The sequence below is a fragment of the Poecile atricapillus genome, chromosome W (assembly GCF_030490865.1).
Source record: "Poecile atricapillus isolate bPoeAtr1 chromosome W, bPoeAtr1.hap1, whole genome shotgun sequence".
Classification (NCBI taxonomy): Eukaryota; Metazoa; Chordata; class Aves; order Passeriformes; family Paridae; genus Poecile; species Poecile atricapillus.
The window spans coordinates 97876423-97896507 of NC_081288.1; the positions used below are offsets into that span (position 1 = coordinate 97876423).

At 42.1% G+C, this 20085-nt stretch overlaps 1 protein-coding gene across 1 annotated transcript in view; it reads right to left on the bottom strand.

Annotated features, from left to right (window-relative positions):
- Positions 1-20085, bottom strand: part of LOC131591635 (transcription factor RFX3-like) — a 287779-nt gene that overhangs the window by 218906 nt on the left and 48788 nt on the right. Inside the window, exon 3 of the mRNA XM_058862534.1 lies at positions 13882-13979. Coding sequence (XP_058718517.1) covers positions 13882-13979 — 98 coding nt within the window. The remainder of the gene's footprint in view (positions 1-13881; positions 13980-20085) is intronic.

Consider the following 20085-nt stretch of genomic DNA (forward strand, 5'->3'; position numbering starts at 1 on the left):
CCTGTGACAGAGTAATGCCAAGCACAATTATAGACTGGGAGAGTAGTGGGTGGAGAGCAGCCTTGCAGAAAGGGATCTGAGGGTGCTGGTTGACAGGAAGCTCAATATGAGTCAGCAGTGAGCCCTGGCAACCAAGAAGACAAACCTCATCTTGGGGGGCATTAGGAACAACCTGACCGTAAAGGGATTCCCTGCTTATGACAACAGGGTTGGACCTTTAATGGTCCCTTCCAACCCAAACCATATGATGATGATTCAGAGAGCTATGGCCTGTCCAACTACTGATGGAGGAACCCTCACTCACTCCTGTAGCTCACACCACAGGCCCCAGGGTACTTACATCCCCCAGTCTGACTCCAATAGCTGGGCACCAAATTTCACTCACACACACACGGGTCTCACCAGCAGCTGACACCTGTTCCTTGCAGCATGCATACTGTCCTAGTTTCAGCTGGGATAGAATTCATTTTCTTCTCAGTAGCTGGTACAGCACTGTGTTTTGGATTCAGTATGAGAATAATGCTGATAACACACAGATGTTTTGGTTGTTGCTGAGCAGTGCTTACCCTGAGTCAAGGGCTTTTCAGTGTCTCATTCTCTGCCAGGGAGGAGCTGCACAAAAAGCTGGGAGGAGCATACTTCAGATAGCTGACCTGAACTGCCCAAAGGGATAGTCGGTACCATAGAACATCATGCTCAGTGAACAAACTGGGAGGAGTTAGCCAGAAGGGGCCAATTGCTGCTCCGTCAGTCGGTGGCGAGCATTTGTATTGTGCATCACTTCTTTTTCTTGGGTTTTACCTTCCTGTCTCCCTTTCATTTTTATTACAACTATTAGCAATAGTATTAGTATTACCATATTACCATCATTATTATTATTATTATTATTATTATATTTTACTTCAATTGTTATACTGTTCTTATCTCAACCCATGAGCTTCATTTTCTTTCCTGATTCTCCTCCTCATCACAATGGGGGTGGGGGCAAAGGGAAGTGAGCGAGCAGCTGTGTGTGGTATTTAGTTGCCAGTTGGGGTTAAGCCACAACATATACACAGAGGACATAGAGTGAGATTAAGCAGGGTGATAGTTAAGAAAACATTTAAAAAGAAAATATAAGAAAATAGGACAGACTGCAGTGATCAGGCACAGGGCTCAGCCAGACAAGCATACCAACTGGCTCCATTTTACCTGTGACTGGAAACTTTTATCCCCCTTTCTGTCTATCCCTCCTCTTTGTCTCTCCCTGCTTCCTCTTTCCCCTGTAATTCCTTTAATCAGTTTGTACAGTTCTATCAATTCCTGCATCCATCCCAGTTTGATGTCTGGGATCCCTCCTGGTTTAACATCTTATCAGTTGCAAAGCCCATGTTGATCTTCCTGAAAGTGGTGCCTGTAGTTTAGATTCCTTCCTAAATAATTTATGTTTTGTTTGTTGTGTTAAATATCAGAAATAAATTTCCTTTTTACAGTCCAGTATAATTCTTGTAAATATCAAGTTTTTTATTCCTTTCGTGGAACAAAGAATAATATCTTTATGAAGTTGGATTAATACTTTATGATGGCGATCCTCAGGTACCCTTGTAGCTATTTTCAGTCCTGTATAAATGACACTTTCTCTGTGGTGACTTCAAGTGTAAACACAGAAAGATAGAATAGTAGAGTAGTTGAGGTTGAACAGGATCTCTGGAGTGTGTCTTTTCCAAACCCTTTCCCAGCCCATGCTCAAAGCAGGATCAAGCAGAGTAAGTAGCTTGGGACATTGTCCAGTCAGGTTTTGCATATCTCCAGCCAGGGAGAATCCACAACCTCTCTGGGCAGCCTGGTCTAGTGTTCGACCACGCTGAGAGTTAAAAAGATTTTTCTTATGTTTGAATGTAAGTTCATGCATTTCAGTTTGTGTGCATTCTCTCTCATCCTTTCACTGAGCACACCTGAGAAGACGTTGGCTCCATCTTTGTGCTCGTTTCAGCTAGGGTAGAGTTAATTTTCTTCCCAGTTGCTGGTACGGGGCTATGTTTTGGTTTTGTGCTGAACACAGGGTTGATAATACAGAGATATTTTTGTTATTGCTGAGCCGGGCTACGCAAAGCCAAGGCCTTTTCTCCTTTTCATACTGCCAAGCTGGTCAGGAGGCCGGGGGTGCATGGGAAGCTAGGAGGAGATACAGCCAGGACAGGTGACCCAAACTGACCAAAGGGATATTCCAGACCACATGACATCATCCTCAGTACATAAAGTGGGAGGAAGAAGGAGGAAGGGGGAAGGGGGGGGAGAGATGTTTGAAATGATGGTGTTCGTCTTCTCAAATCACTATTATGTATGACAAAGCCCTGCTCTCCTGGAGATGGCTGACCACCTACCTGTCCATGGGAAGCAGTGAATTAATTCCTTGTTTTGCTTTGCTTGTATGTGAGGCTTTTCCTTTCACTATTAAACTGTCTTTATCTCAACCCATGAGTTCTCCAGCTTTTACCCTTCCGATTATCTTCCCAATTATGCTGATGGGGGAGTAAGCAAGTGGCTGCATGGGGCTTGGTTGCTGGCTGTGGTTAAACTACAACAATCTTTAATGCACAGTGTATTTAGACACAGATAAGATCCTGTTGGAGTCTGAGATACAGACTGTGTGCCCTTGCTTTTAATATTTAGTTCCAAGATTCAAAGAAAACACTGAATTTCATATAATATGAAATTCATGTGCATGTTTTCATGGTGATACATGAAAACAAATGTAAAAGTTAGATAGGAAATGTGTAAATGTGTAGATTAGAAAGTTTCTTAAATCACTGGGTGAAAAAGTAGTTTAGAGAACAGGAGACAAGATGGAGGATTTAGGGTGTTGTCTCTTGTCCTTCTTCTTCCTTCTTCATGTTCTTCTCCTAGAGGTGTTTGGGTAGTAGTAAGTGATTGGGTAGAAAATGTCACAGTGCAGCACAGAGGTGTTGGGTCATTGGGTCACTAAGAAAAATAGCTTAGTTGGCATCTGTTAATTGGGTAAATGGACATATAAAAGACCTTGAAGAAGATCTTTGTTAGCCATTTTACCCCTTTTCTATCATAGTGCACATAGCTCCTTGTACCTTGTAATGCTGATAAGAAAAAATAAACAACTGAGACCGAACGAGAAAAAAATCGCCTCCCTCTCATCAATCTTCAGTTCAAAGGGAAAAAGAACCCAAATCTAAAAGTCCCTAAACGGACAAATGGCTCCCAAACTTGGGGCTCTTTGAACTGAATGCTCCTGTTCAGAAAAAACAAACAAACAAAAAAAAAAAAGAGAGAAGAAGAGAAGACAGCGAAAAGCTGGAAAAAAGGAGAAGACAGCGGAAAGCTGGAAAACTCCCTGGAAAGGGAAAAAGAAGATCTCGGTAATCCCGGTGCTGGTGAGAGCGGACAAGCCAAGCCAGACGTCTGTGAGCTGTGGAACAGATCACGGATAGAGGAGCTGAGACAAAGCTGACCCTGAGGTCAGGTAAGCCATCAAAAGGGAGCAAAAATATGAGAAACATGTCCAAACCTGAGGGGGAGGTTTTGGCTACCTTGGAAGCTATGGTAAAGGAGCACCCGCTCTCTGTATCCACGGATGAGTTTAAAAGCCTTATATCCTGGGTACGAGTAGAATTCCCTAATGTGAATTCAGAGAATATTTTTACCCCAAGCCTGTGGGAGAAGATAAACGTAACAGTATATGAAAGAACCACTCTTAGAGACGAGGTAGCAGCTGAACTTCTAACAGCTTCTGCAGTGACTTATGAAGTCATCGCCTGTAAATGGGAGTTTGAAACTCAGGCAAAGGACACTATGGGTCCAGAAAAACAGAAGGGTTTGTTTCAGCCAGATGCGGAATGCTTATTACCGCATGCTGTAAAGTCTGTATTAGACTTCCTGAAATCTACCTCAGGAATGCCTAAGCCTGTTGAAAGCCCAGAGAAACAACTATACAGAGACGAGGAGGCGATTCAAAAATGCGGGCAGAATTTGCAAAAAGGGGTCTTAGAGCTTTCGCAAGAGTGTCTGGGTTCTCCTGAAGCTGTTCCAGCAGCCGGTATGCTGGTGCCGGCAGAAGAGGGAGGGGAAACTTCCTTGGCCGCCTGTGTGCCAGCAGCCGAGTCCCTTTCCGGCCCTAGGGGGGTGGAGGGGACAGCCCTGTCCCCCCTGGGAGGGTACGGGAGGGTTCGGCCCGACCCAGAGCAGCTCGGGACCTCCACGGGCTCGGCGGTCCCTGCGCCCCGCCTTCCAGGGGTGGGCTTGGAGCCACAGCTGTCAGTCAACGTGACGTCAGCAGTGACGCAACCACAGCCGCAGCTCCAGACCCCGCCTGCGGCACCGCCCCCAGGCCAGCCCTCATCAAGGGCGCCCGTGACGTCACAGGGAGGCGTGGTCCCGTCCCTCCATGCCCAGCCCGGAGCCAGGGGACAGGCGGGGGGAGAAACCGAGCCTTGGCCTGCACCGAGCGCTGCGGCGGCACTTTTAAAATTGAATCCGCTTTACAATAAAGCTGCGGCAGAGCAACAACAGCCTGAAAAAACAACAGCTTCACCACCGCAGATAGATTTACTGGACACCACACAAAGCCAAGAGTCTTTTGAGCATAGCCGTGGTAATGCACAGTTCTTTCAATCTACAAATCCTCCCACAGACATGGACACAGGGTTACAGGACATGTCAGTACAAAGTCCAGCATCTCTGGAATGGTTTCAAAAAAATAGCCGAAAAGCAAAAATCAAAAGCATTGTAAGATGCATTGCTGGCTGATCTGCAAATTAGAGCAGTCACAAGCTTCAGAAAGAAGCCCTTATTGAAGTGCCTTCAAAAATGGATCAAAAAGTTTAAAAATGTTGCATAATAGAATGCATATGGATGTTGTATTTCTAATGATATCTGTTGATTTTGTTTTTACAGAATAACGTAGAAAAACATGATATTTATGCATCCCAAGAAATTTAAAAGATTTTTCTTCAGTTTTAGTATTCTCAATACATGAAAGCTTTGAAAATGTTATCTTCTCTATATATCTACTGATAATGTAGTATTGTATGATATGGAGTGATCAAGTATTATTACTGAAATTACAGTTAATTTCTGCAAGATGCATTTCTTTAAAATTAAGTTGAAAAATCATATGATTAATCCTACAGAAAAAGGATTTAATGACAGGTTTCTTTCATTTTTAACCTTTCATTTGAATAAGTGTATTGTAGATTTAGTTCAATACAGTTTTCAGTAATCTCAAAGTTATATTAACCATATATTACCCATTTGCTTGGTATTTTTTTTTACAGTTTTAATAAAGAAATTTTAATGTGAGTCCTTTTGTTATAAAAAACAAAAAAAAACAAAACAAAACAAACAAACAAACAAACAAAAAAACCAAAACCAAACCTGTATAACAGCATATATACCAATTTGGATTTTAGTTAAAAAAGTTAAACTTAATGTTTCTGAAAAGTACTACAAAAGCTGAATCGCAAATTACCAAATCTGTGGTGTTGTATTTTTTCTCTAGTAAAACTGCATTCTAAAAATCCTAACAAATTTAAGCATATACCAAGCAAATTCTTGTTACGAATGGTATTTTTAATAACATGTGCAGTTATTATAAGTTATTCTCAAAACCAGATAGCATAGAATGGTGATAAATTTGTTGCATCCCTATAATCTCTATAGTGAACCAATATTCCTGTTATATTGTGTTCAAAGAAGTGTATACCAAACTTTTAGTTGCCTTTTTTTTTAATAATAATAGAGTAAGATTAAGTCATATTTTCATCTAATATAGATTGTGTTAATAAGATTAAGCAAAGTTAAATTTCACTATGTTTAAGTTTGAGTGTTTTTTACTTAAGTTATAACTTTGGTATTTTTTAATGTTAAGTTTTATTACTTCCTTTTATCATAATTAATTTCTAACAGGTTTAAATTTAAATTGCTTCATGTCTTATTGAAGACATTTATTTAAACTGCATAGTTATTTTCCTATAAAGATGAAGATAATTACAAATATTTTCAATTTATTATCCTGATTTCCTCAGACACTCACTGATGACATATTCATTCTATAATGTAAATTTATAGATTTCTATGATGAGCATTATGTATAAAGTGTCATTGTATTTACAGGCAGCTTTATACATATTTTAATATATCTTTGTGTAATTACCTTTTAGACACGTGTCATTTAAGATTTTTTGTTTTCTCACTACAGATGCATCTTGGTAAATAAGTTATGCAGCTGCTCTATACAGAGTTTTTTTGTCTTGGTTTTTACTCTTTTCTTTGTTTAAAAAGATTTGCATTTGCCTAATCCAATGTATCTTTATTATTTTAGTTTCCAAAATTCTAAGAAGATGTGTCATGGTTGAAAGTCAAGGGTTATGAAAGAAACTTCAGATTGAATTGACTACTGAATGGTTTGATTGGTTGATTGCCTAGGACATCTGATCATTGTTTTATACAAATGCCTTTTAAAAGTTTGCTGTGTTTTAAGCATCTTATAGCTGCTATTTTTAAACCCCTTGCTTTGGAAATGAGTTAGGAGACATCTTTCCAGATGAAGCCTAAGGCTCTGGCCAAGCCTTGACTTTACCTGGATGGAGAATTTACCAATAAACCCAGAAGTTTTCTGCATCAAAACAATATTCAAGTCAATTTGACTTGGCAATTAGTGAATTAATATAGCAGCTGGATTTTACAGTGAGCTTGGAAAATTGTTATCCGGACATGATTTTCCAATCTTCCACTGATTTATCAGCTGTGGCAGACTCTGGGATGAGAGTATATATTTAGTACATTCAGCAATTCATACTATAGATTATTTAGATAAGTTTAATATCGCATAATATTAATTATGCATCTTCTTAGTAAGTTTTGATTTCTGTAAAAGTGTTATTTCCTATGTGTATACATGTGCAAGTGTTTTAATTTGATGGTTTTTCATTGTCATAACAAAAAAACAAATACCTTACTTAATTATATAAAGAAAAAGGGGGGAACCAAGGCTATGCCTCAGAAGTATAAAAACCTTATATATCTTAAATTTTTGGGAAAAGCGTAAAGATCTTATATCTATTGCAAATAATTCTTAAACAGTCCTTTTTAGACAAGTCTTTTACAAAGCCAATTCCATCAATTATTAGGTATTGTTCTAACAGTACTCAAGCAAATTTGAAAGAGAATTCTTTGATTCTAGTCAAAAGTTCAGAAGCAAGAAGATTAAAAGATCTATTTCAATTAATAATTTGGAGGAAAGTGTATGTTTGTGTATTCACAGGTTCAAAGCAGAAGTAACTTCCTAGAGAAAAACATAGAAACTCATCAGCTGCAGAGACAAGCAGACAGCCTAAAGAGCAGAAGAGCGAGCATGCTGATGTGAACTGTATCAAGACCACAGTTGACAGCAGAACAGCTTGGATCCAACATGCAAGAACAATGGACTTTGGGTTTCAAGTGAAAAAGTGGGAAAATTAATATTGTAAAGCCTCATTTGTTAAAACATGAGTGAAAGAAAAATAACCTTTCTTGAAAAGTAATCCAAGAAAATATTTAGGTTGATTTTTTTTTAAATTTTTTTTTAAAAAAGAGAGGGGCAGATGTTGGAGTCTGAGATACAGACTGTGTGCCCTTGCTTTTAATATTTAGTTCCAAGATTCAAAGAAAACACTGAATTTCATATAATATGAAATTCATGTGCATGTTTTCATGGTGATACATGAAAACAAATGTAAAAGTTAGATAGGAAATGTGTAAATGTGTAGATTAGAAAGTTTCTTAAATCACTGGGTGAAAAAGTAGTTTAGAGAACAGGAGACAAGATGGAGGATTTAGGGTGTTGTCTCTTGTCCTTCTTCTTCCTTCTTCATGTTCTTCTCCTAGAGGTGTTTGGGTAGTAGTAAGTGATTGGGTAGAAAATGTCACAGTGCAGCACAGAGGTGTTGGGTCATTGGGTCACTAAGAAAAATAGCTTAGTTGGCATCTGTTAATTGGGTAAATGGACATATAAAAGACCTTGAAGAAGATCTTTGTTAGCCATTTTACCCCTTTTCTATCATAGTGCACATAGCTCCTTGTACCTTGTAATGCTGATAAGAAAAAATAAACAACTGAGACCGAACGAGAAAAAAATCGCCTCCCTCTCATCAATCTTCAGTTCAAAGGGAAAAAGAACCCAAATCTAAAAGTCCCTAAACGGACAAGATCCCTCCTGAGCCTTCTCTTTTGCAGACTAAACAATCTTAAACAATTCAGGAAGTGTGGACTGGATGGGTGGACAGTGAGGTGAATTGACAACTGTCTGAGACGCAGATCCCAGAGGGCGGTGATCAGTGGCACGGGGTCTAGTTGGAGGCCTGTCACTAGGGGTCCCCCAAGGTTCAATACTGGGGCCAGTATTGTTTAATTTACTCATCAATAACTTGGATGACAGGGTAGATGCCTCCTCAGCAAGTTTGCTGATGACACAAAGCTGGGAGGAGTGCCAGATACTCCAGAGAGATGTGCAGCAATTCAGAAGTACCTTGGAGTACTGGAGAGATGGGCAGAGAAGGACTGTCTGAAATTCAACAAAGGCAAGTGCAGGGTCCTGCACCTAGTAAGGAATAATCCCAGGCACCAGTACAGGCTGGGGGTGACCTGCTGGAAAGCAGCTCTGTGGAGAAGGACCTGGAGGTCCTGGTGGACAACAAGCTGTCCATGAATCAGCAGTGCCCTTGTGGCCAAGAAGGCAAATGGTATCCTGGGCTGCATTGAGAAGAGCATTGCCAGCAGGTAGAGGGAGGTGATCCTGCCCCTCTACTCAGCCCTGGTGAGGCCTCACCTGGAGTGCTGTGTCCAGTTTTGGGCTCCTCAGTACAAGAGAGACATGGACCTCCCGGACTGGGTCCAGCAAAGGGCTACAAAGTTGATTAAGGGACTGGAGCATCTCTCTTATTAGAATAGGCTGAGGGAGTTGGGCCTGTTCAGTCTTGAGAAGAGATGAGTGAGAGGGGACCTCATCAATGTCTATCAGTATCTGAAGGGAGGGTGCCAAGAAGATGAAGCCAGGGTCTTAGTGGTGCCAAGCAATAGGACAAAAGGCAATGGGCAGAAACTGATGCACAGGAAGTTCCACCTGAACATGAGGAAGATCTTCTTTACTGTGTGGGTGACCAAGCACAAGAACAGATTACCTGGAGAGCTTGTGGAGTCTCCCTCACTGGAGATATTCAAGAACTGTCTGGACACAATCCTGTGCCATGTGCTCTGGACTGATCCTGCTTGAGTAGGGAGGTTGGACCAGATGACTCACTGTGGTCTCTTCCAACCTTACCTGTTCTGTGATTCTGTGATCCTGAGTCAACATCCCTGAAGGCATTTGGCAAGACATAAAGACAAGGCACTTAGGGACATGGTTTAGTGCTAGACAACAGTATTAGGTTAATACTTGGACTGGATGATCTTAAAGGTCTTTTTCAACCTCAGTGATCCTATGATTTTATGATTCCATCCCAGCTCTTTCACCATCTGTTCCTGTAGGAGATGCTCCAATCCTTTCATCACTGCAGTGGCTCTTCACTGAACTTGTTACAGTATTTCCATGTCTTTCTTGTACCAAGGAGACCATAACTGGACACAGTACTACAGGTGTAGCCTCTCCAGTGCTGAGTTGTTGGGGAGGATGAAACAGGGAAACCTTATGAATATGATTGTTTAGCAAAAGATTCTGAAAGTATGAAGCCTAGAATCGAAGTAGAAATGAGAGCTAGCTTTGAGTCATGGGTTACTGAGTGCTATCCAAAGAACAATAGCCTAGACAGCTAAAGGAGAATCCCGGTTGATGAAACAATGTCCTTCTGCTAATAAAGAATCCAAAGGTCCAGCAGCAAGATAAGAATTTCTAAAGCTTTTAGAGGTTGAAATGTAACACTGTATGGTAATGTATTAATTCCTATAGGCTATATGTAAATTCTTTAGTGGGTGTATCTCGTAGTGATTGGTTACTGGGAATTAGAATAGTCACTACAGAAAAAGATGTATTGTATTGTAACAGGAACTTCACTCTCTTACTCTTGTGTTTTCCCCCTCTCTTACTCTTAACTCTCTTACTCTTGCTCTTACTCTTACTCCTCCCACCCTCTCGTTTTCTCCCCACGCTCTTGTTTTCTCCCCTCTCTCTCCCCCCCCCTCTCTCCTAAGCCTCCCTTGCTCTCCCCGCTCTCTCTCATGCTCTCTTGATTCCTCCCTCCCCCTCTTTAACCTCTCTTCTTCTGCTCTCCCCTCTCCAACTCTCCCCCCGCCCCAGCCATGTGTTTGCTGAGGCTGGTGGAGGACACGGGTCTCTCCCTCTCATTACCCATATAATAAACTGCTTATACATGAACAGCTTGACCCTGGAGAAGTCTCACCACGAGCGAGTGTTTTGTACTACAATACTGAGTAGAGAGAAAGGTTTACCTCCCTCAACCTCCTGTCAACACTGTTCCTAATGCAGCTCAGGATACTATTGACCTTCTTTGATGCAAGGGCACATTAGTGGCTCACATTCAGCTTATTTTCTGCCAGGACCCCCATGTCCTTCTCTGCAAAGCTGCTTTCCAGCCCGTCAGCCCCTATCTTGTACTGGTACATCATGTTATTCCTACCTAGGGACAGGAGTCAGCATTTCCCTTTGATACACTGCATAAGGTTCCTGTCTGCCCATTTCTCCAGACTGCTGAGATCCTTCTGAAGACACAAGAGCCATCTGATCTATCACACACTACTCCCAATTTTGTACCATCTGAAAACTTGCTGTAGGTGCTCTCTGCCATACTGTTCAGGTCATTAATGTTAAACAGTATTGGCCCAAGGATCAGCCCAGGCAAACACCACTAGACGTTGACCTCCAGCTAGACTTTTGGCTTCTGATCACAACTGTCTGAGCCCGGCAGTTCAGCCACTTTTCAGTCCACCTCACTGTCCATTTATCTAACCTGCACTTTGTCAGCTTGTCTATGATGATGTTATATGAGACAGCGTTGAAAGCCTTGCTAAAGTCAAGATAAAGAGCATCTGCTGCTCTCCCCTCATCCACCAAGCTAGTTGATTCATTGTAGAAGACTGGCAGGTCAGCCAAGCATAATTTCCCTTTTATAAATCCATGGTGACTACTCCAAATCACCCTGTGTCCTTTGTGTGCCAGGAAATGGCTTCCAGGATTATTTTTTCAATCATCTTCACAGGAATAGAGGTGAGGCTGACCAGCCTGTATTTCCCCAGATCCTCCCTCTTGCCCTTTTTGAAGATTGAAGGCATTTGCTTTCTTCTGGTCCTCAGGAACCTCCCCTATCCTTGAAGGTGTACACAACCTCTATCCCTCGAGCTGTACATGACTTTATTTGTACAGGTGCCTGAGCAACATGATCTAATTAGACTTGCTTTGGTCAGAGGGTTGGACTAGATAACCTCTGGAAGTCCCTTACAACCTAAATTCTCCTATGGTAAATTATCAGCCATACGAAAATACAGCTTACTGGTGGATGAAATAGGACTACAAGCTTGTCGTTCTAATTAGGAACGGCGAAAAGAACGACATAGACTCTCAAGGGAGTCAGAACAGGAGAATCTTCTAGTTTGTTGCTCCAGGTCTCTTTATAGACCGATACGTGGAAAGTACAGAAAGGAAACTCTTATTGGTTAGTAAAGTGCTACATTACCATCATTGGTCAGTGGGGCTCACCACCCTCTGACTTTCTCTTGCAAGGAAAACAAGAGGACAGACAAACAGCACCTGGCAGTTGTTTTCTGTCTCTGAGGATTGTTTTGAAATCCTCCTATGAATTTCCCAGGCTAGCTCTCAGGCAGGACTGAGAGGCCATGGGGCCTGCAGCTTGCTCCAAAGCTAGCATCCATAAAAGCTATGTCACATCAGCCAGCTCCTCCTTCCATATCCTTTTAAGGTGCTATCTACAAGTGAAATTGTAAGGAGTTATACCAGGAAAATCATGTAGGCATCATCTCCTATATGGAGACAACTATTCTGGGCTGTTTATCCAGTCAGTATTTTTATTTTTGTTTTGTTTTGTTTTTTAAAGTTATTTTTCCCAGACAACCATGCATTTTGACATTTTGTTAGATTTCTACGTCTGCCACCATACTTTCTTCTTTCCATCCACTGGTTCTTGGCTCATGCCTTTCCAGGTACTTCCACCACCTCTTTATCTAGGACCAGAACCCTTTTCTGCTCGCTGGATCACAGTTTCACTCTTCTGAATCAGACAACTCATGTTTTCCTTTCCTCCTCACTGACTGGTTTTAGTTGTTGTTTCAATGAGCAAATGATCTCTTGGGAGGTTTTGAGGATTGCATTAGAATCAAATTAGCACATGACCATAAAAAGAGAATGAAAGAATATCCATGTTACTTGTCATAGAACATTTTCCATTCCCACCATAGGTTTAGTACTTGCTCCTTTCTCTGTTTTAATAGGATAACTTCCTTCAACCATTGTTGCACTGTATTAGGAACGATGAAAGTGATGACACAGACTCTCTAGTTTTAGTTGCAAAAGAGAACACTTTTTATTCTTCCAGATCTTCTTTTATAGACAGTTCTGGGAAGGTCCAAAAAGGTAAAACTCTCATTGGTCATCAAACCAACACATCAAGGCTGTTTTCCTTCTCTAAGGACTGTTTGGATTCCTCCTTATTATTTCCCAGGCCAGAGTGAGAAAGCTGTGTACTTGACTTTCCCACAGGCTCAAACTAGTGCCTGAAGCATAAAAATCTCTTATTTGACCACTGTCAGTTGCCACAAACCATATATTTTTTCCCCAAAGAACAAAATGCTGCATATACAGCTTCACACTGTCCAACTGTAACAATTACCTGAATTAATTTTAGATTAATTCAAGTGATATGAATCCAACTTGCTTTCACTCGAATAATGATTTAATATGAAAAAAAAGTGGTTTTGTTCAGACATTTTTCTTTGCTAGTTAAAACATAGCAGCCTGTTGGGGAGGGTGAAACAGGGAAACCTTATGAATGTGATTGTTTGGCAGAAGATTCTGAAAATATGATAGCTAGAATCAAAGTAGAAATGAAAGCCTGCTTTGAGTCATAGGATACTGAGTACTGGTTAACCAAAGAACAATAGCCTAGCCAACTAAAGGAGAATCCCTGTTGATAAAACAATGTCCTGCTGATAGAAAGTCCAAAGGTCAAGAAGCAAGGGAAGAACTTGTAAAGCTTGTAGAGCCTAAAATACAACACTGTATGTAAAATCTTTTGTAGGTGTATCTCGTAGTGATTGGTTACTGCGAATTAGAATATTCACTATAGAAAAAGATATACTGGATTGTAACAAGAACTTTGCTCTCAGCTTTTCGCTCTTAAACCTCTCTCTCTTAACCTCTCTCTTAGCTTTTCTCTCTTACCTCTTAACGTCTCTCATACCTCTTGGCTCTTCTCTCTTACGCCTTTACCCTTCTCTCAGCTCCCCTCTCCCCCTCTCTTTACCTCTTCCCTCTTTCCCTCTCTTATTCTTACCCTCTTGGTTTTTCCCCTCTTATCCCTCTCTTGTCTTCCCTCATCTCTCTCATAAGCCTCCCTGACTTCCCCCGCTCTCCCTCTGTTGCTCTTACTCCCTCCCTCCCCTTTTCCAACCTCTTCTTTCCTGCTCTCCCCGGTCTCTCCCTCCTCCCCCGGACCACGTAGATGCCGAGGCTGGTGGCGGACACGGGTCTCCCCTCTTTTTACCCATATAATGAATTCCTTATACTTGAACAGCTTGACCCTGGAGAAGTCTCTCACCGCGAGCGAGCATTTTACACAGCAATAGCAGCCCATATGATGTCATGAAAAGAATGTACATTTCACTTCATATTTTAGTAAACATTCTAATTTAGATGAATAACCAACTTACATTGTTCCATTTGTGTAGACTGTGTCACTTCCCTCCACATACTGAACCTGGGCTGGGTAGACATGTTGTACCTGTTGCACAGTCTGTACTTGCTGTACCTGCAAACAAGAACACCAGAAATATAAGATAGTTTACCTTATAAAAAGAATGACTAGTGCTTCAGTGCATCTAATTGTTTTTAAACAATACTCTCAATTTTGGGACATCCCTGCTCTCACAATTACTAAATGACACAGAATGTAATATTGTGCTGAAAGTCTGTTATATGCTAAGTGGAGTACTGTGTTGATTTGGCATAGCCTGATTTTTGGCAGCAGGGAGAAGGCACAAGGGTAGCTTCTGTGAGAAGCTGCTAGAAGCTCCCATGATGTCCGACAGAGCCAATCTCTGATGGCTCTGAAGATGGACATGCTGCTGGCCCAATTACAGAGGTTGATAACACTTCTGTGATGACATATTTAAGAAGAAAATCAAAACAGCACACACTTTTTTCCTCAGGGGTAGGGAGATGCTGTGACCGCCGCTGCGGCTGCCACCATCTTGGCACAGACCACAGTGAGCTTTGCCTGCCTGGCTGCTCCTAGCCAACCGTGCTGCAGGCAGAAGGACAGGGGTGATGGTGGTGGCTTCTCCTTCCCAGCGCCCTGCATGAAGAGAGACATTAAATAGCACCAGCGCTGTGGCAGCCACCACTGCCTGTGGGGTGGTGGCGGGGATGCATGGCCAACACTGAAAATGTGGTGGGCGACTCCCCAGTGCAGAACCTGGATGAAATCAACTTCTTGGCACTATGGGATCTTGCAAGATCCTTTGAATTAGTGGAAATTGTTGGCAATGGTACCTATGAGCAGCAGTTTTTCTTTTAGTCAGAGAAAAGGAAGAATTGAGGACACGTGAGGGAAAACAACATGGTGACACCAAGGTCACTGGAAAAAAAAGAGTAGGAGGAGGTGCTCCAAGTGTCAGAGCTGAGATTCCTCTGCAAGCCATAGTGAGGACTATGGTGAAACAAAGTGTCCCTCTGTAATGCATGAAGTCTATGGGGGATGCAGAGATTCACTTGCAGCCCATGAGAAAAGTGTTCACACTGGAGTGGGTGAATGCCAGAGAAAGCTGTAATCTACTGGAAGACTCAAATAGAGGCCCCTTGCTTCCAAACTAGAGCAGCCTAGCCTTAAAAGACTGCACCTCGTGGCTAAGTGACCCACGCCACAATAGTTTTGGAAAAATTGCCAGTGGGAGGTGTTGCTATATTTTATATATTAGTAAAGGCCTGTCTGCACAAACCAGTCTTTGAAATAAGTCGTGATATTAAAGGCTAAAGTCCTTGAAACCTTCCTGCAGAAGAGAGAGTAAAGCAAAACAATATCCTCGTGTACAGGAGAAAAAAATGTAAACCTATGTGTATTAGCCAATGGTAACTTGCTTAGCCCGCGGACCCTGTAGAACCCTATAAAAGGTGTGCTAAAGATAGAAATAAAAGGCGTTCACGTTTACTTCTTTGAAGGGTTGTGAATAGCTGGCGGTCTCTCAAGAGGGAGGGACCCCACGGCATAGCAGAGAAAAGACTCCTCTCCCTGAGCAAACAGAAAAAGATCTTGAATGATGAACTGACCAAGACCCACATGCCCTGTCTCCCTGAGCTGTTGATGGGAAAGAGGGAGGGGCTGGGGGAGGGGAGGAAAGGTGTTTTAAAGGCTTATTTTACTTCTCATTATCCTCTTCTGACTCTGCTAATAGTAAATTTACTCTATATTTTAAATTTAAACCTTTTTTGTCCTTAGAATATTTTCTCCCAGTCTTTAACTCATGAGCTCTTCATTAATTTTTTTCCCCTCTCCTCTGCTCAGCTTTAGCAGAAGAAGGTAAGTGAATGACTTTCATGGGTACCTGGCGTTTGGCCAGTGTCAAACCACGACAAGTACTAACATTGGAGATGGAGGCCCTTGCACGTATGGGTATTTTCAATGCCAAAGAAAGAACCATCTAGAAAGATCAAGAACTATATGATTGACACCAAGCTTAGGAACTATATGTAGGAAGAAAGAAAATTTTATTTGGTCATCTGTATGCTGATTTTCTGTTGCTTTTTTTTACTCCAGTTTAACTCTATACAATACAAGCCTCTAAATTACAACTTATATGTGCTGTTAAAAGGCAAACTTTGACCTGTGAGAGTAGGTCCTAAAAATTCAGTCTAATCCTAGAAGAGTATGATTTTCATGCATGCGATGCATCATCATATGTCTCTGAGATGAACTGCTCCAGCAGACATGCTCTGGAGTGGAGGATCATGCTAAGAGTGCTTTCCAAAAACCAGCAAAACTGTGAACCTGGCGCAGAGAGAGAGAGGGCACACCAGCCTCAGCCAGAGCAGGAAGTGTTAAAAGCTGGACAAGCGTCAGCTCTAACTCACTGTGGGCAGCACCAGGAGTGAAGGTGACCAACTCCCACAGGTACAAAAGACACACCCAAGAAGCAACCAGGAGTGGGGCAAATAGGGAAAGCAAACAGAGTGTGAATGTCATGGTTTAGGAACAGTATTCCCCAGTTTAGGGCTCCCTTTGTTTTATGGCAAAACCAGCTTTCAGGAGAATTTGGATTATCTTCTCCACTTTCTCAAAAACCTCCTCTGCTGTGCTGCCCCATAGGATGATCTCGTCGATGTACTCTAAGTGTTCTGGAACCTCACCCTTTTACAGTGCATTCTGGATCAGTCCATGGCAAATAGCAGGGCTCTGTTTCCACCCCTAGGGCAGTTGGCTCCAGGTGTACTGGACGCCCCTCCAGGTGAAAGAAAACTGTGGCCTGCACTCTGCTGCTAAAGGAATGGAGAAAAATTCATTAGCAATGCATTTTGTTGCCTTGGACTCCAGTTCGTACTGAAGCTCCAGCATGTCCAGCATGGCAGCACTCAGTGGTGGTGTGACTTTGTTCAGGTCATGATAGTCCACTGTCAGTCTCCAATCTCCATTGGACTTACACACTGGCCATATAGGGATATTGAAGGGTGAGCAAGTCTTGCTGACCACTCCCTGGCTCTCCATGAATTATCTGTGGATGGGAGTCCTGGAATCCTAGTTGGTTCAGTGTTGTTGACAGTGCATTGTTGTGGTAGCAATTGGTACCTGTTGTTCTTTGACCTGCAGCAGTCCCATAGTAGAAGGGTCCTCTGAGAGACCAGACGAGGTATTCAGCTGTCTAATTCCCTCTGTCTCCACAGCAGCTATCCCAAAAGCCCAACAATGTCCTTTTGGGCCCTTGAAATACCCTCTCCTGAGGTAATCTATGCCAAGGATACATAGGGCCTCTGGGCCAGTCACAATGGGGTGTTTTCACCATTCTTTTCCATTCGAGCTAACTTTAGCTTCCAGTACAGTCAGCTGTTGGGATTCCCCCTGTCACCCCAGAAATAGAGATGGATTCTTCCCCTACATATCTTGATGGCAGCAGGGTACATTTTGTGTCGGTGTCAACTAAAGCCTTATACTCTTGTGGGTCTGATGTGACAGGCCATGGGATCCCTACAGTCCAATAGATCCTACTGTCCCTTTCCTCCACCTGGCTGGGAGAATTATGCCTCTAGTCCTGGTCATAGTACTTGTTGCTCACTTCTTGTAAATATGACCTGGAGGTCCCTTCAAGATGATGGGAAGTAACATCAGCCCTTCTATTCTCTGTGAGGACTTGCCCACTGGAAACTGGAGTAGCATTTATCCTTGAAGAATTTCCTACAGTAGTTGTTCTTCCTCTCAAATCACATACCCGTGCTACTAGGGCAGAGGTGGGTTTTCCATCCCACTTTCTCATGTCCTCTCCATGGTCATGCAGGTAAAACTACAAGTTACCTCATGGTTTGTACCCTCTCTCTTGAGCCAGGGGATGCTTGCTCCTGGTAGCAGAGACTCTGGTCCATACTGGCGGGGCATAGAACATTTTCTCTCTAACTTGCTTGAGTCTTTCAAATCTGTCCATAGTCCTAGATAACCTTTCCACAGCCGAGGCACAGGTTAGTAGGGAGGAAAAAAGATGATCTTCACATTGCCAGAGTCAGGTAGTCAACCTGAAGCACTGTTTGCTCTCCTTCTGTCATTGACATCAACCAGTGAGTTGGTGTATGACAATGGCATGCTCTGTACAAACTTCTGCCACATGGATTGTGTACACTGGACCTCATCTGGATCTACAGGGGACTGCTCATTATTTGAATCCTTACAGAATACCTCCAGTACAGCTAATTCTCTCAGGTACTGGATGCCCTTCTCCATGGCATTCCACCTGCTTGGGCTCACTACTAAATCACCCATGAGAGAATACCTTTCCCTCATGCTTGACTGGAGTTACTTCCAGAGGCTGAGTTTCTGTCTTCTTCCCAATTGCCTTGTCAGTGCCCACATCCCAGGTGCTTGGCTTCACTACCATCTAGTTTCATATCATGGGCTGTGATATCCCAGTACTGGAGCAGCCAGGTCACCAGGGGCTCACCCAATTGGCAGCTGAAATCTTTTCGCATATCTTGCATCTCACATGGCATAGGGATCGGGTGATTATCTCTGGCCCTACCTCTTCTGTGAGACAGCTCTGCTTCCTCTTCAGCCCTCACTAGGCAAACTGATTTGGTCTAAGATTTTTTTCTTCTGTATAGGGGCAACTGCTACCAGCACAGGTTGTTTCCCTGGCTCAGCTGCAGTTTGAGCGGCCATGGTGCCTGTTGGTCTGCTTTCCTCCTACTCCCCCTGAGGGTGCTGTCTAGTGACAAGCAGTGTCTGATAAATAGTAGCCAGGGCCCAGCACACTGCAATAAGTTGTTTGTCTCTGGAGTTGCCACAGCTTTCTCCTTGAAAATATTCTGTCATTTTATCAGGGTCCTGTAGTTGTTCAGGGGTGAACTCCCAAAACACTGGAGGAAAGAATTCCTTCAAAACTTGGCCCATTTTCTCCTACATTCCATGCCACTCATGACTATTCCCCCTTGGGGCAGATCTCTGAACGACCTTCCTAAATATCTTTCTTGACTCTAAACATGGTGTGGACAGCACTGAGGAGACCTGGCTAACTTAGAAATAAGAACATGCTTTCCTTAACATCCAAGGGAAATTCTAAATTCTCAAAAGCTGTTGTAACAGGCCTGAAGATGAAAAGGGGGTGAAAAGGTGTGGAAAATCATCCTCCCCTGTTTCCCCCACAGGCTGGGTATGATTATTAATGCACTCCCAAAGGTAGCGTCTGAGGTAAGGGTAGGAAAGCAACACTGAATACACATCCCAAATGACCCTCATTGCCCTTGATGTTATATGATGCCATAAGCTGATATCCCACAGTACAGCAACAAAACTATGATCTTTCTCCCTGCTCTGAAAAAGATCATCACGAGGAGCATATACAGGAATATATACAGGGTTGGGTACCACACTCACACGAACAGACCAAGCAACATTGTGACCAGTGGCTCCCTACCTAATAAAGAAAAATCAGAGCTGTATACCCAAATATTTATGTTCTCAGAGAAAAAAAATCATATTAATGAATTAATTACTCTGTAATACTTTTGGAAAGCAACTCATGCTTCAATGTTGATATTTAGATAAATGACCAATATAAGTTCATGACTAGTTTTTATGTTAAAAATGATTTTTCATTAAGCTCCAATTTTCATTAGCAGAAGTTTTTATATCCCATTAAATGATACATTTATTTCTGAATGCTATGGTCATAGTCTATGATGAATAGGAAGATTTGTTTTGTGTAACCTCTGATGCATGGATACACCTTCTAAAATAGATTAAACACTTGTTTTTAATTTTACTCTTTGAATCCTTCTGTACTGCATGACATAAACCATAAGGCAAGTGAAATTAATTTAGTTTAAAATCCTTATAAGCTTGCTACATCATGCTTAAGAATGCATGTTAAAACAGGAATGATACATGTTAAATGGCATTTAATTATGCTTCTCATTTTTTCACCTTACTTTTGCTACGTTTTACTTGAATATATATAGGTTTCTCCCTTCACCAATTCAAGGTTCCAAAAATGACAATTTCTTTGTCATTTGAAAACATCTGTGAAACCACTGCCACTACACTCAGAAGGGAATCTTAGTTTTTCCTTAAGAACATTTATTTTTTCTTCATTTGAAGCACCATATCAAACTTTCATGAAAGCCATAGTTATATTGTCAGTGTGCAAATAAAAAATTTATTT